The sequence below is a fragment of the Motacilla alba genome, chromosome 8 (assembly GCF_015832195.1).
Source record: "Motacilla alba alba isolate MOTALB_02 chromosome 8, Motacilla_alba_V1.0_pri, whole genome shotgun sequence".
In the NCBI taxonomy this organism is placed as follows: domain Eukaryota; kingdom Metazoa; phylum Chordata; class Aves; order Passeriformes; family Motacillidae; genus Motacilla; species Motacilla alba.
In genome coordinates, this window is record NC_052023.1 from 26,607,834 (window position 1) to 26,624,988 (window position 17,155).

Genomic DNA, 17,155 nt, shown 5'->3' on the forward strand with positions numbered 1-17,155 from the left:
TACTCTGTGCTTCCACTGCATGGCCTCCAAGGGGTATCCTGTCACTCCTAACAATCCCAAGCCTGGCTATCTCTTTCCAATGCTCATTTTGAGGCATCAAAGCCAAAGATTAGAAATTTAGGTTACAACCCAACACTGTGGGCACCAGCGTAGACTGTTAAGCAGCTGGGGCCAATACAGAAATTGGTATTAATATCACACACCTGAGAGACTGCTTACAACAGACGGATATTTTAAGTACTTAAGTAAGGTAATTAGTGTCACTAAATATGCACTAGCATACTAATGTGATTTTTTAAAAACAAAGCTATATTCAGGCATAGGAAGCTGCAGTAAAGCACTCAGATTTTGTGTTCTATCAGCTCAAAGCCTACATTTTGTCCCACATAAAAACAAAAGCTACTGAAACAAAGTATATGAAATTTCAGTATCAAAAGCCTGTTTTACTAAAGCTGTATGTGGATGAAATAAACCACTGAGGTTTTTCTCTATAATAAAGCAGCAGTTCCATTAGTTACTCCTTACTCCAGAGCACCACCACCTAAGTAAGGTCACTGCTTTTATTTCTGAGTCCTTAATCTGTGCCACAGGGACAAGGACAGACCACCCCTGCAGAACATATTTCTTGATTCAAACTCCCAGGCTGCCAAATGTTTTCTAAAATATAAACTGAGCAAGCATGTCATGATCCCAGACAGGTTGTTGCTATCTCTACTCAGAAAGGACCACTTAGACCTCAATTCTCTGTAAACTGTTATTTGGCTAGGTAAGTTAAATGTATAAATGAGATTATCACTCGAAGTCATTCTATCAGAGAGCAAACACTTTTATCCCTAAGAATCACATTACCTTAGGTTAGATGTGACTCCCAGATCACCCGAAATTTGCCAGATTTGTCCTCTGATCAAGGTGAAGTCATCTTAGCTACTCTCAGTAGATCAGATTCAATCTAATGGATATCTAATAAACACTGTGGGACAGAGGACCCTAAGCTATTTCAGGCTGATGCCATTCTTTGGAGTTGTTTAGAATATCCCAGCTCCAGTGGCTCCATTGAACCCACCCAGGGTACCCTTCCCATCTCCTCTCCTCCTCCAGGCTCCAAACATCCAATGAGAATGTTACCCCTAATCAAACCTCTATCTGAAGCATAAAAAACAGCGACTAGAAAGTCAGCTCAGTCTATTAATTAACTTTCCCCCCACCATCTGGGAGACAGGCTGGGAAGGCTGTGGCATTAGCCCAACAAAGCCTGCACTGCACAGGGAAGGACAGTCCTCAGCTCTGGGCTCCCTTGGAAAGACATCACTGCACCAGCCATGCTGCAGTCATACTTTCAGGATCTCTCTTACAGGCACAGTAGCCTGGAGGGCTGTTCTGCTCTGTTTGAAGAAAGGCATAAAAAGGTACCACATTAACAAAGTAATGTCATTAGACCTAGTTCCAGGCTCACTTCTTGCTTATAAAAATCCTTTTAAGTGTAATGAAATGCCATCAGTTCTAACAGAGACCACTTCATAATACTCCTGTTCCATAAAGAGCTTGTTTAAAGGAGAGTATTAAACCTAAACTGAGGATATTTGGCGGGCTTAGATCCATCTCACAGCTCAGAAATCAAACCCAACAGAGTGACTTTTATGCTTTGTCATCTCTAGATAAAACAGAGTCGTTCTTTTTTCAAACCCAATGAGAGCATATACTATGCTGTGAGATTAATTGGACTCCTTGCAATAGCTCAGTTTTCAGAACCATGCTCCTCTCTACTTTGCAAAGAAGTTACCATGAACCTAATCTCCTCTAAATACAACCCAAAATATCCCAGAAAGCCATAGCAGAGTCCCAGTCTTGGCTATAAGATTACAGCTAGAGACAGCCTCTTCTGCTGCATAAGGTTTTTTTCCATACATGCATTCAGGGGAACTTGGCTTAATTAGCACTAATGATGAGAAAACCTATAGGGAACTGCTGAATTCTGCAAGCCACCAAATAAAAAGTGTATTGATAAAAAGCCACTTTACTGCTGGGCGATGCTCTTCTGCATGTTGAAGAGAAGATGACGACAATCCCAGGGTTTCTGTGCCAGATCCACAGAAGTACAATGAGCCAAAGCTGCTGCAAACGACTACCCCGCAACTTAATGAGGATTAGATTCTGTTTTTCCACAAACACCATTTTAAATAATTTCCTGGAGCAGGAAGAATTTAACTAAAAATGCCAACAGTTAAACGCAGAGTGTTCCTTATGACACTATTTAGAATTCAAGCCAAATGACCAGTCTGCCTGCTGCAGTATTTTGGGTAACCTATATCTGTATCTGAAACCCAGGAGGTACCATTTTATCCAGCTGGGCTGATACACAGTGGGGTATGAACAGCAGCCATGGCACAGAGTCAACATTTTCAAATATTAAGGTGGAAGAGGTTACAACTATCCAAACATTGTCATCTGTCTTCAAGTTTGGGAAGTGTTTCCAGTAGAGAATCACTGAATGGATAAGGCTGGAATCCACCACAGTGGGTCAGTCATCTGGTGCCACCTCCCTTCTCCAGCAGGATCATCCCACAGCACTTAGCACAGGCTTGCATCCAGATAGTTCTGGAATATTTCAGTGAGAGAGACTCCACACCCTCTCTGGGCAACGTGTGCCAGTGCACCATCACTGCACAGGAAAGAAGTTCTTCAGGTTCAGCTGGAACAGAACATAGCAGCCTCTACCCAAGCTGAGGTTTTAGAATGGGAACCCTGCTCCACAACAGCCTGTAAGGTAGTCTGAACAACAGCACCACCTTATCAGGATTACACTATTACGTAGGAAGGAACTCAGTTGTGGCAAGTACTGAAGTGCCTTCTAGACATAAAGCCATTCAAAAGCTTGTTTCCAAGCCACCCTTTTGTTACCACACCAACAAGGATTTTGTTTCTTTAAAACTGAGCACAGCAACAGTTGACACAGCTCATGAGGCAGGGGAACAAATAGATCTGAGAGAGAGATCTCCATCAATACTGGGACTTTAAACAGTGCACTCTGTCCATAGGCTCCAGTCCATGCTTCCTCCATGATTTGGCAGCAGCAGCTAAGGATGTTTGTCTCCAGCTGACCACACTGCCAGAGGTCCCATTTCACAGGACAAATCACCACCCCAAGCCTGGCATTCCAGTAACTCAAACCTCTGCATTTTCCTGACACTGACACCAGTTCTTCTGCCAGACAACCTGCAGGAAGGCCAGCTGGAGACAGTAACCTCTTTAGACAACTCAGCTCAATCCAACAGGCACCATGAGTCAGGGCACCAGCCTTCCTAAATATCAAATCCATGCACCACAGATGAGCCTCTCCCAAGCAGCCAGAGGATGGGCTTGAGCAATTAACTGCAATGCTCCTGCTGCCTGGTAATGACAGAACAAGGTAAAAGCATCATTTGAAGCATTTCTCATCCAGCTGACAAAACTGTTTAATGAGATTTGTTTTGATGGCACTTTGAATTTTATTTCATCAGTATTTTGAATGCTATCATTCTTTACTTTTTCTAAAGAATGGTTTATGTATAGCCTTAATTCCACAGTCTCACAGAGAAGTTGTTCTGACTTCACTTGCACAAATGTATACACACCCTTGTACATAATCCTCTGAAAACAAACATCACTTCATAGCTTATTCTGTGTTATTTATTACCTTATTCTGTGAAACAGCTATGCAGCACATAAATCCCAAACATGCCTCAGAAACTGTATTTATTAATGCAAACGATGATATATTAATAATCATGAGCTCAAGCCTCTTCTCCAGGCTGAGCTGCTTGTAAGGTTTATTCTCAGAATCGTTTAAGCCCACACCATACATCTTTGATGCTTTAACACCCTATCTTATTATATTGCTCAACTACCCACCATTTAACAGGCTAACATCTCTAGCTGGCCAGGAACAAACAAAAAAAATCCAAAGGCATGCTAATGCTTTTCAGATCATTAGCTCTTCAAAAAATTCAGGCATTTACAACAAATATGGCTAGAAAATTAAAAGAGTACTGTAATAAGATACAGAAATCCATGTTCATTAATAAGAGGTTTGTGTCTTTGCACAGCAACAAGAATTCACTGTATCAACACTCAACACCAAATGGAAGCTATAAAATTGGGGGGGATTAAATGAAATCCATCTTTGACTTTCACAAACGCTGTCAGCACGCGAACTGTGTGTGCAAGATGCTGGAGCCACAGTTTTTGTGGCTTGCCTGTCCAGTTCCTGAGGCCAAGACATACCACTGCTGCCTGATGACACCCATTAACCACATTAACATCACGAGAAACAGAAGGGCAGCTACCTCCAGCTCACTGAAAAGATTTTCATCCTGAGCAATCAAGAGGGGTGGATGCAGTGATGCAAGGCAATTTCCACACATTAATGATGCCATTTTGGTTTTTGCTTTTTTTTCTAGATGCTTTTTTCTCTGTATTCTTCAGACATCTATTTGTAGCTCTGGAGACTATTGTATTAGTGGCTACTTCTCCCAGTAATTATCCATGCCCTTTCCATGGCAGAAAGGCAAAACAAATTCCAGAGCCCCTGTACTATCTTGGTTCTTTCCTGGCTACCAAGGTTGAGAAGAACTCTTCAAGAGACATTTTCAAAAAGCACAGCTAGTACCAAGGGGGGGTGGTCCAGAGAAGAGGCTTGACCTGGAGGGGAACTGCATCACCACTTGTCCTCCTAACTGCTTTTTTGTCAATTATGCTAAATTGCTAAACTTAAAGAAACTGTATTCACCCCACGTGGACAGGCTTTTGTGGATACTCTCCATGACTGTCCCCGGGGGCCTCAAATAAAGATCCACTTTTATATTACCTTCTATATTACATTGAAAGCACGTGTTCTTTCATTTCTAGGTTGAAAAAGGCATCAGTACCATCCTCCTACCTGAATATTGATTTCTCAAAATACATTTCTGACACTACAGCATCCATTGTGAGTTCCTGCACTTTCATGAAACTTCTCTTCAAAAGAAAAGCAATCTTAAATCTAATAAATACAATCCTGTTGAAATTGTAAGCAGCAATCATAAGGTTTGTAGGAAGTGAAATATCCTTTGCACTACATATGTTAAAGCCACATAGAGAGTTCCTCCTTAAATTCCTTCTCAAAACCTAAAGCCAGAGAAGATGCTCAGTAGAAAATGAGGGCAAAATGTAAAATTTCTAATGCTATGATCATGTACCTTTATCATAACTACAGTCCCCAAGACTCAGAGGTCTCTAGTCCAATATCCTGGTCAGAGCAGGGGCAGCTCTGGGCTTTCTTCAGCCTGTTCTTGAATCAATCTGAGGATGGAGCTTGCACCAGCCCTTTGGGAAGCCTACTCCAAAACTGGATTAACCCCATGCTGCAGGCAGTGACTGCTACATGGCAACTCCTCGTGTAAACTGCATATAGATCCTTCAAGATATTGAAAGAAAAAACCTGAACAACAATCGCTATTTAAAACATTTTGTTTAAAAGCCGGTTCCCAAATTAATCAAAAGATTGCTCAATACTTTTAACAGATCATGTATGAAAATTCATAAAGTTGAATTTCAACTAAAAATTCTCATCTAATTGTCTGCAGATGATGACAGGTTTCAAGTACTAAGAGAGCTTAATGAGAAAAAGATCTTCCTACTGCCAAATTGTCTGAAATTAGCAGGAAAAAAATTAGGTCCCACTGGCAGCCATGCCACTTCCATTCATTAACCTCCCAATTTCAAGTTAAGTTTTAGCTCTCATGTTGATGAAAGAAAAAACCTCTCTCTGCAGCATCGCCGTGGTCACCAGAAGGTTTACTTTTCAGGTCAAGACTGGAGATAAGAGCAAATAAGCTCTTTTCTGCTGTCAGTCCTTGGTACCAGCAGCCCATCCTGGGACTTGGAGGGCTGTGTTCCAGGGCAGAGTGTCCCTGAACTCTGAATTCAGAGATCAGCATTGACCCCTGCATAACCCTTTGCTGGGTACAAGTCACACTTAGCTTCTGCTCAGGGGACCCAGGCCACAATCATGTACTAGGAAATACAGCAGTTCAGCACTCCAGAGAAAGATGGGAAAGTAAGGGAAAGGCTCTGTACTTCACTCTGCTCTAATTAAACAAAAATCCCATTTCAGCCCCAGACAATGTCTCATCTACAGGCCAGAAGTCCAGATGAAGGAAGGTAAGAGAAACACGGGAGAAGCACAAACTTAAGTAGGTACAGGGAATTATACTTCAAGTTTCCTCGGTAATTCTGCAATTTAAGTCTCCTTATCCAAACATTTCTTGCTCCCTTCTACTTTTGGGAACAGTTCAAATAAGACAGATTTGTCCAGTTTTGAGCTGCCACTTGTAAATAAGAGTCCATTTAAAAAATGGTTTATTTAACAGGCTGCAAGTAAAATCCAGCCTTCCTCATTTCTTAAGGAGCAGCATCTACTACACTCAAACATAATCCTGTAAAGGATAAACACACTTCCATTTCATTCATTTATCTTTACCTGCAAGATAAAGAAGCATTTCTGGTCACAAACTTAATAAAATGGCTCATCTAATCCTAGGCAGCCCAAGCATTAGAAAAAAAAAAAAAAAAAAAGGTTTGCTGTGGTAGATTCAGAACTAAAAAGTATCTTATTAAAAGTCTGGATCTGAGGATTTATATGGACAAATAATTGTAGCCCAAAGTAAAAAGGGCAACAGAAAAATTAAACAGTTCAAGGAATGCATGAAAACTCACTCATAATGGATTTTTTTCATTTAAGCTCACCTTTGAAGAAAGAAATTCAGGTCATGCTACTGAAAGGGTGAACAAACAAAAATGCAATCTTGAAACAGACTTAATCATACTGTTTGGATGCTAAGAGATCCCTCTCCACATCTTGTTCATCACTTAGAAGCAATGGAACAATGAGCAAGCAATGGAAAAAATATAATGGATACCAAAGGCAGGATGCCATTTTTGAACACTGGATCATGATTCAACAGATGAGTTGACCAAGGCTTCTCCAGCCAAAACAACAAGTTGTTTATTTCCCTCTCTGTGAATCACTGAGCTTTTAGATACAGTTAGTGTCAGCTATCCATCTTTCAGAGAAACAGTAAACTAGAATCTAGAAGAATTTGAAGTCTGAGCCAATGACAGAAACCCACACAAAGCCCCCAGCCCTTAGAGTTTACTCATGTTCCCAAAGCTGGGATTCATGGAGCAGGGAGAAGCAGCTTTCTGATACCCAGGCTTCAGCGAGACATCTCGTTGTGGTACATTTCTTGGATTTTGCTGCTCTTTTTCTCAGATATGAAAGACTGCCACATTATTCTCTGAAGGCCCCTGACAGTGGTAAAGCAATTTTCTCCATGAATCATTGTAATGCTAACGCAGCAGTTTACAGACTCATCTTTAAAAGAAAGACTTTACATTTATTGCCACTGCCAGCAGAGAGAAGGAAAGTTAAGCTCTGACAACTGCTCTGTCTGGGGGCATAATAAATGGGAAATTTATTCCTTGGCCCAATTCTAACAAAATTTAATATACTTGTGAAAACTGTAAATACTTTGTACTTAAGAGAAGTGAGTGTATTAAAAAGCCATTTAGCATACTGAGATACTTGCACATTCATACTGCAAGCATGCTGAAGTCCCCTTGATGTTGCAGCAAAACTCAGTAACCTGCAACAGCAAAGCCTCAAATGTGCTTTCCCTGAACATATTTCTTAATAATCTGGTGTTCTTGAAGAAAATGAGAGAAAAAGGACAAAGGGTTGAAATTTTCCTTCTTTGCCTCCTCTTTTAAAAGGCAACTGGAGAATTCCTAAAAGTTTAATCAGATTTTTTTTAGTAACACAACATACATATGTTTGTAGTATTTTATTAGTCCACAGTTAAGTCCAGACATCCATAAACATTCTCACCACAAGGCTCTCAGGAGGGTATTGCTGCTGCCCAGTTCCACAGTTTTTTCAGCCTATTTGTACACAGCCTTTAATTACACTTTTCACCCAGTCAGCATAAACCCAATTTTATTTCACTTCTAAACATCAGTGTTTTGCAGATAAGGATTATTTACATCCTTCTCCTTTGTGAACCTAAAGGTAATACATATTATTAAAAAAAATAAAAGCTGTTTAAGCCAGCAGATCTTTTGGAGTCATCTGTGACTTTTATGTAGGGTTAGAGCAATCAAACCAAACCTCTTGTATTCTGTCCATCTGTATCAGCAAGTTATTAAAAAAAAACAAACAAAAAAACAAGAAGGAAATTTAACTTCCGGTCAGTTTTATTTGTATTTTGAAGTATACTTAAAAGAGCCCTTTAAAATACTGCCTAAAAATTTTATGAAAACTTCTTATGTAGTTGTATTAATGTATTGTATTAATAATTGTATAATTGTATTAATACAAATACAAGTCTTCTTAGTCTTGTATCAACTCTGTATTTAAATCCATTTGTCTCAATAGCAACAGCTAAACACCAAGATTTAACCTTCTGCTATTTCATCACTGTTTCTTACTGCACACCCAGGAAAACCTTTAAAGATCAGCACAGTGGACCACATAAACAATAAAACTTTTCACAGCACCTTAAAAGCATTATTTCACTTTTTAAGTACCTTAATTTGGCTCATGTGTGAATACCTAAAAGCTGATCTTATTTAGTTTCACAGACTCTTTCAACTTGAGGCTATCAGTTTAAATGAAAAAAAAGGTGAACACCAGCCTGTGTTGGCCAGCACACACTAAGTGTAAAATCTTGATTAACAAATTCTGATTAACAGGAGCTGTTTGAATAGCCAGGAGCCAACAAGAACAATGGCAGCAGCACATTCAGCAAAACTGCTTTACCAAAGCACTCAAGGACATGCTCAGATGTGAACTGTCTTAGCCTACATGCTAAAACCCCTAAAAATTTCTCAAATGCCTTGATCAATAAAAAGCATGAGCAGGGGAGAACACTGACTTGGAAACAAGTTATTTTTCAGTAAAATGAATTTAATTATCAATACTAGGACTGGCTTGTAAGAAGGCTTCACTGCATCTTCATCACAACAGTAACACACATAATTTCAAATTTATATTTCACCAAAGAATTAGAATGCCTTCAAACATGAGTGTGATTTACTGTCCTTCCAGCATTTTCTAAGCAAATACCACAAAAATGCTGCTCTTGCAGAATGTCAAGGAGAAGAAAGGGCAAAGGAGCAAAATCCAATCCATGCTGAACTAGTAGTTGAGAAAGTTTGTCCACATTGCAGTGAGATTCCCATCTGCATTTCATTGCAGCTGGTGTGAACCCAATCAGTGCGGGTTAAATATACGTCAGATTCCTGATTACTGTGCTCTGACCTCTGGCTAAGTCGGACATTACACATTCCTGCTACATATTGCAGTAGTTAAGGAATCAATGCTGCTTTAAACAAAATCTGTGCTATACAATGCCTCCAATTTCTTCAATAGTACAAACTTCTTGGGGTCCCTCAACAAATATTCAAACCCTTCTGTCATTTTCTGTGTGGCCCCTTTGTAAGGCACTACATGAAAAGTCAGAAAACCCAAGTTTAATCTATCTATCTTGTCAACATAATGTTTTTTCCAAGACCTCACGTATGTCTCTTTGGGTTTCCTGCTGCCCGTATATAAAACAGGGATGATACTACTTCTCTCAAGAGACTGCTGTGCACAAACATTTAAATCAGTGAAATGTGCTTGCAAGAAGCTCAAATAGGTCCTGTATATATGCCATGCAGAGATTTCCTAGTTAAGATATTCCATCATTTTTTCCACCCCAAAGAGCTCCAAAGACAAACTACCACAAATAAGCAAAACCCCCAGGGTGGGAGAAACCAGTTTAAGGCTAGTGCTGCAGCAATTCCCATCCTCTTCATGAGGTCTATTATAGCCTGATCCCTACGGGAGCTGGTTCATGGACCTGAACTAGAAGAAACTGATTCTGCTGAAAGACAGTCAAAAGCATTTCACCAGCTGTGTGTCAAATTTGGTCCACACGAGGCTCAGGTGAGCTTCAGCAGCAGTACACAGGACATGATCACGCGGCACAGCTGGGACACAGAGGAATTGCTGGCAAGAACAGAAGTGTTGCATTGGCTTTACAACCACCCCCTCACTAGTGTTCAGCACTACAAACAGCTTCCAAAGCCCAAGACTTCAAGCAATCACAGCTAAAAACAACTCAGCTTTTTAATATTTGCCGTTGTGACTGGACCTACCAACAACATGTAAAACCATCAGAGATTCTTAAGACTACCAAACAAGATGGTTGGTTTTTAAAATGCTAGAACTGCATCACTTACAACACAACTAAGCTAACACAAAGACAACAGGTTTTGTACAACATACTGGCACCTCAAAGGTTCTAGATTTGGTCTTGACCAACACCAACAGGAATAAAAAGTACTGCTGAAGTACCTAAGTGCCTTCACAGATCAATGATAGCCACAAAATCATCGCATGCAGTCACATACTGGCAAAACTATTTTTGGGAAATACGTATTTTTGACATATACACCAACGATAACTTGCTTAATATAAGTTATTAAGCCAGCCTCAGCAGCCCACACCCACGTGGTCAGCCCCACAGCGTGTCCCACCTGGATACTATGCTGGAGCCATTGTAGAGGTCACTGGCGTAGGACAGCGTTGCCAGCGGTCGGACAGAATTGTAGCGCGTGAACTTGGACAGACACTCCTGAAACTCATCCAGCTGGCTGGTGGTTCTGCTGTCATCTAGGAAGAGGCAGCAACATTGGAGGGGGCAGAAACAGAGTAAGAAGGTAAACTCAACAGCAAACACAAAAATCAAGGTCTATGTCTGCGCGTGATGCTTGTTATGTGGGGAGGATTCTTGGTCAGAACCAGGCTCTCTCATCTCTAGCGTTCTCTGAAGGCATGATGAGCTTTTCAGAGCACAAATGAAATCCCTCCACTGCAATGTTGGGTGAACCTACTGTGCTGAGAATCTGCCTAGAAGTCAAATACAATTTCGTAAGCTCATTTATTTTACTCACATTCAGCACCCACAGGCCATATAGATTATTAACAAAAACTTTTAAGCATATCAAAATGCAGTGCAAAGGACATGTCTAGTTTTCAACAGCAGTGAAAGGACATTCCTTTCCCTGTTCTGTTACAGTATGTCTACATTTGGTGTCAATTACATTCAAAATACTTCTAGTAAAAAATACTTCTCTTGTTATTCCAAAAGCAACAGAGCTAAGGGAGAATCATTTCTGGGCTGGAGAAGGAAGACAAGCATGAAACCAGAAGGCTCCCTGTACTAGAAGTTTTGTGAAAATTATGACCTTCAACAGACAAGGTGAAATTGAGCCAGCTTGAATAATGATGATAAATATTCTGTGGGAAATGGAACAGTTTACTACAAAAGTTAAAAGCAAATTGCAGTGTAGATAGTTGAAAGTCATTCACTGAATTCTCAGAAGTCCTAACTTTTCTTGGTAGAAACATAATTTTATTTAAACCATTTTAAGTTTTAGTATTTTGTAAATAAGGAAAAATTCCTAACTTACAGCAATGCCTCACAGGTAAATCTGGATTCCCAATACAATCACATATCCACAGCCAAACATCAGGTAGTGCCTTCAGGCTTCATAATGACCCCCCAAATTTGCAGCAATTCTTATAATCCTTTCTTTATAATGCTTCCACCCTCACCTTCTTTTTGCACCAGTGCATTTTAGGGGAACTCCAGCTAACGCTGCTGGTTTACAGGTACTGCACACCTCAGCATCCACTGCAGCAGCAGAGAAACCACACACACACAACAGAGATGAAATTCCACCCACTAGTTAAGCTAGCCTTAGCAGCAGCATAAGGAAACAACAAGATCCATTTATTAGAAAGGCTTGCAAATACCAGGGTGAAAAAAAGAGATGTTGATCTACAAAAGCAAAATCCAGCTGTGATTTCTTATGGGAAAACACAGAGAATAATCATTTCTGCACTCTGGTAATTCCTTGCCATCAGAAATTGTTATGTCTATACTTGTGAGGCATTTTGAAGTGTCCCTCATATGCACTGTTTAATGTTTGAGCATATAAAGGAGCAGTGAAGGCTAGTAATTAGCATGCTTAGGGGTACTAGCAAATACATTACCCATGTTAGAGGGATGAAAAGGTGCAAAATGAACAAAGTGCTGCTCTAAATTAACATCATCAGCACCTGACCACTGCAGGAAACAGCTCGAGAAGCAACACAAACATCAGTCAGGGTTTTTCAAAGACTCTTCTCCTTCAGCACTGTGATAGGGACAAATAGCTGCTACCCTTCTATTTCCCTCATTTAGAGATCAAGCACACAGTCCTCCTGTAATTTATTCTCTGTGTGTGCCTGGAAAACCGAATATTATTTCTCAAGACATTTTCCCCGTCAAAGTGCAAGGCCATTTGATAATTACAGTAATGTTATGTCTCCACTCCCTGCTCAAACAGTCAGAGGCACTTCTTGCAAAAAGCTTTAAATCCACATTAAATCCCATTTAAAATGTGTCAAAATGCAGGAATGACTCAGGAGAGGAAAACTTAATCAAGTATCATAGGTTATCCTTATTTAGGAGAAAACCTGCACTTGCAAATCCTCTGCTCTTGGTGCAACTGACACACACAAATACAAAAAACCAATTTCACTGCATTCATATTTATAGTTCCAATTATGAAGAAGAATGCCTTCTACAAGGGAATGCTGGGAAGAGCCCCATTTGTTATCCTTGGTTAATAAGTTTTATTTTTACATAAACACAGTTATGCATCACCAAGACAGCTCTGCATGAAAACATCTCAGTGTGAGCTGTGAAGAAGTGCATTCTGCAGAGCACCTGCTAGCACTTCACAGGGATCTGGCTGGACACATGCAATGTGCTTCTCCAGTCTTTCAGATATTGCAGTAACCTCCCAACATGCTGCATTCCTTGTAAAAATCATTCTGCTGTGCACAATGAGAACTGAGCCAATCCATGTTCTCAATACTTCTAAGAGTGAGCTCCCCTAAGACATGCTGCAGCCTTTATAATTGGAGCCATTTATTAATTAACTTTTAAATTACTTTTAACTTATTTATTTTAAAGAGACTGAAGCGAAATTCATGGAGAAGAGAAAAGCAGAGGTTTCTACCCCAGCAATCCTGCCTTGGGAGGTTGCTCCTTGCCTTCCAGGCTATAAGTAACAATACTTTGCTGCAGCAACCTGTGCCTGGTTTCCTCTCATTCCTAAGTGGTGTCTCCCATCCCCTGAGGGCTGGCTGCTATCCTTGCAGCCTGTCACACTCAATACGGGCTGCAGCTCAAAGCCTAGTGCTGCAAATCTCTTGCCTGCCACAGTCCATTGCCTGAAGCTTTTCTTGCCAAGCTGGTTTCTCCTCCAGAGGGGCTACAGAACAACCTTCCTCACCCTCAAGACACAGTTATTTGACCCTCTCATTTCTCAGGAGAATCTTGTGGGTAATTAAGACCCATGCATCTACTAGGCAACAATTACTCTAGCTGCTGTCACACTGTTACTCAATTATGAATGAGGCAATCTAGGCAATTTTGAAAACAGCTTCTAATTCTACAAAACAAGCCTTAAATCTAAGGTGTGCCCCATGGGACAACAGCACTGCTGCACACTCAGCTGCTATAGTCCGAACCATTTGTTAACCAAGACACAATCTAGATAACAAATTATAAACTCCACGTGTCCTCTTGCATGCTAAATACAGGAGAATGTATCCATTTATGTTTATCCCTCTGTAGCATTTGAATTGCAATGTTTTTAACTACTGAGTGTATACCACATCTAGTGGAAAGACAACCCAACCACTGCTTTCAGGCATTTTCATCTTCAAACAGACACCAGAGAAATTGTTTATTGTGGATGTTGCCCTTCACAGTAAGGGATTACAAAGCAATACATATGCCCCTCCAAAGTGACAGGATTAAGTTTTCCAAATTTAGCAACTTCAAAGATTGGTCTAGAATAGCAAAACGGGATGATCTGAGGAACACAAATATGTATAGCCACATTCTTATTCAAGGAAGAAGAGAAAACTGCTCTCTCAAAAGCAAAGCTTTTCTGCAAGAGGTACCTGACATAAGAAGTGGAGCCACGTGAGAACTCACCCGAGACACGAGTCATCCTGGTGGAAAAATAGCACTGCTCCAGGTCCTCAAAATGAGCTGTGAGGCGCTTGCGTCGCGAGGCCAGCGTGCTGTTATACCACGGCTGCTTTTTGGTCTGAGTGGGGAAGGGACAACACTTCAGAAAGTTAAAAGCCAGGCCTGGGTTTCACTTCTACAGATTTTACTCAATTATAAGCAATTATAAAATATATGCAATAGGTCAGAAGTGTAAAAAGACAAATGAAGGACCTTGGCACTGTCAACAGTTATTTCTTAGGGTCCTGTGCTGCACGCTTTAATACAACATAAAACAAATCCCTGCTTTTAGACAGTTTTTGTTTCCTGAACCTTAATAAATTTAGTGATTCTGGCCTCACATACAGGACAGGTAATCCCAAACCTTGGGGAGTCCTGTCTAGCATTTATACAGATAGACAGCATAGGCCAACTTCCAGCTTCACAAATCAAACAGACTGTACAACAAATACTCCCCAGATCCTTGGCAGACAGCTCATTAAAAGAGAAGGAAATGTTTATTTTAATGAGTTAGTTACTGAATTACTTCTTTTGAAGCAACTCAGTAACTCTGTAAAACTAAGCAAATAAAGCAGAAGCAAAAGACAGCATGAAGTTCAAAGGTTAATTGAAAAGAAGTTCCTGCAGCTCATCATTAAAGCCATTTCCTAACCTACCCAAACAGTAATAGTGAGATGTAGGAGCAAAGGATTTAAACTACGTGAGTAATCTTTCCTGCAGGAGCAAACACAGAAAATGCAGTACTCACCATTTTAATCACGAGCGATGAAAAGGAATGAAACCCTCTACTATATAAGAAGCACAGAGAACTCCTTGCTTTAGGTTCTGTTTAAGAAGTCTCACATACCACATCCTCAAAGCTAAATTTTAAAAGATTTAAGAACCATCGAGCTCCCTAATGAACAACATCCTTGAGCAAGTACAAGGCCTGTAATGCTACTGAGTGGCACTAACAAAACCCACTCCGTGTCCAACTCCCCCTCAGTCCATGCAGGGGAACAGCCTGTCCTCATTACAGCCACCCACCAAGCCAATGAGAACACAGTAAGTTTACAGCCTACTCCAATTTTGTTTGCACCTGTATGAAAAGCAATCTAACATTTTAGGAAAAAAGCAAACCCCAAGAAGTGAAACCTCCAAGCCACCACTTCCCACACAGTGACATCGTGGCTCACACTTGCCTGTGACAGCACCCATGGTCCTCACAGCTTGTTTCATCTCAAAAGCAGCTCCAACCTCAACACACAACACTGGGAAGCGCTCCTACATCAATACCTTTCAAGTACCATTTTCTAAAATTTTACATCTCTAAAAAACATTTAATAGAACACTTCTACAGACTTTTCCTGTAATTTTTGTGCACCAGCCTCCAGCCTCTCTCAGCACATCAGCAGTGATTTGGGCTCGAGACAACTTCAGGCACTGAACAATCATTTTGGTCTCAAGTTAAGGCAAGCTGCCTGAACCACAATGAGTGACACAACCCAAACCCAAGCCTGATCTGCCAGATCTCAGCCCACGCTGAGATGGAATCCATCGGGTAAGAGTTTGCCTGCTGTCTCTCAAGGAAGATCCCTGTGGAGCAGGCCTCAGGCTGGCACCTGGCAACCCAGCTGTGCAGAGAACCAAGCAAGGGGCACGAAGCCACAGCCATCAGACCACCCCCAGCTAAGCATTTCAACCTGCTCATGTTTTGCCAAAAAACAAGACATTCATTTTCTGTGAAGCTTGCTCCCTGACTACTTTCTAAGCAATACTGGGCAACAGGAGGCAAAAATTAGGAAAGATAGAAAAGACATCCCAGCAATTTTTATTCAATGGCTAAAACTACTATGGTTGCCCTAGCTGAGAATATCAGATTGGACTCCCCTGTTATCAGGAGTGATTTTACTGTCTGAACTCCATCAGATACTCTAAAGACTCCTCTAAAAACTGTGAAAAAGCTTCTTAGCTGCACACAAGCTCCTTATTTCTAGCAGAAAAAAGGTACTGCCATTAAATACTACCCACAGAATTCCCCAGGGCCCAAGTGAGTTGTCCACTATTTACTTCAGAAGCTCATCTTCTGGAAGAAAGCTGTCCTAGAGCTTTGTGGTATATAAATTCTTCCCTAACAACATGTTTGTAGGCAATGTAATTATATTGAGAAAGGAAAGCCATGCAGTCCATCCTAGGTAACTCTTACTGCCAGCAGTGCCCAATATGTGATTTTTGCCATGACTGATAATTAGGGAAAACCCTCACAATTTAATTTATATTCTTCAAACTCTTTTTATGCTAAAGTCTTGCTGAAATTAGACTACCTTTGAACAGAAGTGTTTAACTTCAAGAGTTCTCTTTGAACTCCCCATCCAAACATATATTCAAGTTTAATTTGAAAATTTGTACTTGAGAGTACAGATCTTGCACTCTTGAGGACAAGAAATCACATTTGAGGACAAAAAAGATTATTCTCACACAAATAAGGCTGTCATACAGAATGACTAGAAAGTCTAGGTTGTTTGTTTTGTGAGCTCACCAGCAGGATAGCTATGCTATTAATTTGGGCTTTGAAATAGGAAGTACTGAGACAAGTAATGTCACTGGAGAACAAATACACTGTAGCACATCAGAGTCCTGAACATAAAACCCCCATCTACATTACACCTAGCCTCTGAAATGTGGCAGAACAACAACTCTGTTCAAGCAAAAACCTCCAAAGACCAGAGCAGCAGGAACAACAAGCATTTTCCCACAACTAATAGATGGAATTTTCTCATTACCAATTAGTTACACAGCTGTATTTAAACATATGTGTCCAGATGTTTTTTCCTTTAAATCAAATAAGATTCAACAGCACTTCAACCTGTTAATTTACCAGTTTCATGCTGGTGTGTGCCAGGGATGGTCCACCACCACACCCCAAGGCACAGATGGAATGTGCCCAGCAGCCCATCTGCCCAAATGAAAGCTGTAAAACCTTTTTGGAACTGTGAGCTGGGTATGAGTGTCACCTTCCCTGC

At 40.6% G+C, this 17,155-nt stretch overlaps 1 protein-coding gene across 3 annotated transcripts in view; it reads right to left on the reverse strand.

Annotated features, from left to right (window-relative positions):
* COP1 (COP1 E3 ubiquitin ligase) overlaps nucleotides 1-17,155 on the reverse strand; it is a 123,034-nt gene that overhangs the window by 74,871 nt on the left and 31,008 nt on the right. For all 3 annotated transcript variants that reach the window (XM_038143848.1, XM_038143849.1, XM_038143850.1), the window contains 2 exons: nucleotides 14,118-14,232; nucleotides 10,597-10,732 (listed from right to left, as the gene is read on the reverse strand). In XM_038143848.1, coding sequence (XP_037999776.1) covers nucleotides 10,597-10,732; nucleotides 14,118-14,232 — 251 coding nt within the window. The remainder of the gene's footprint in view (nucleotides 1-10,596; nucleotides 10,733-14,117; nucleotides 14,233-17,155) is intronic.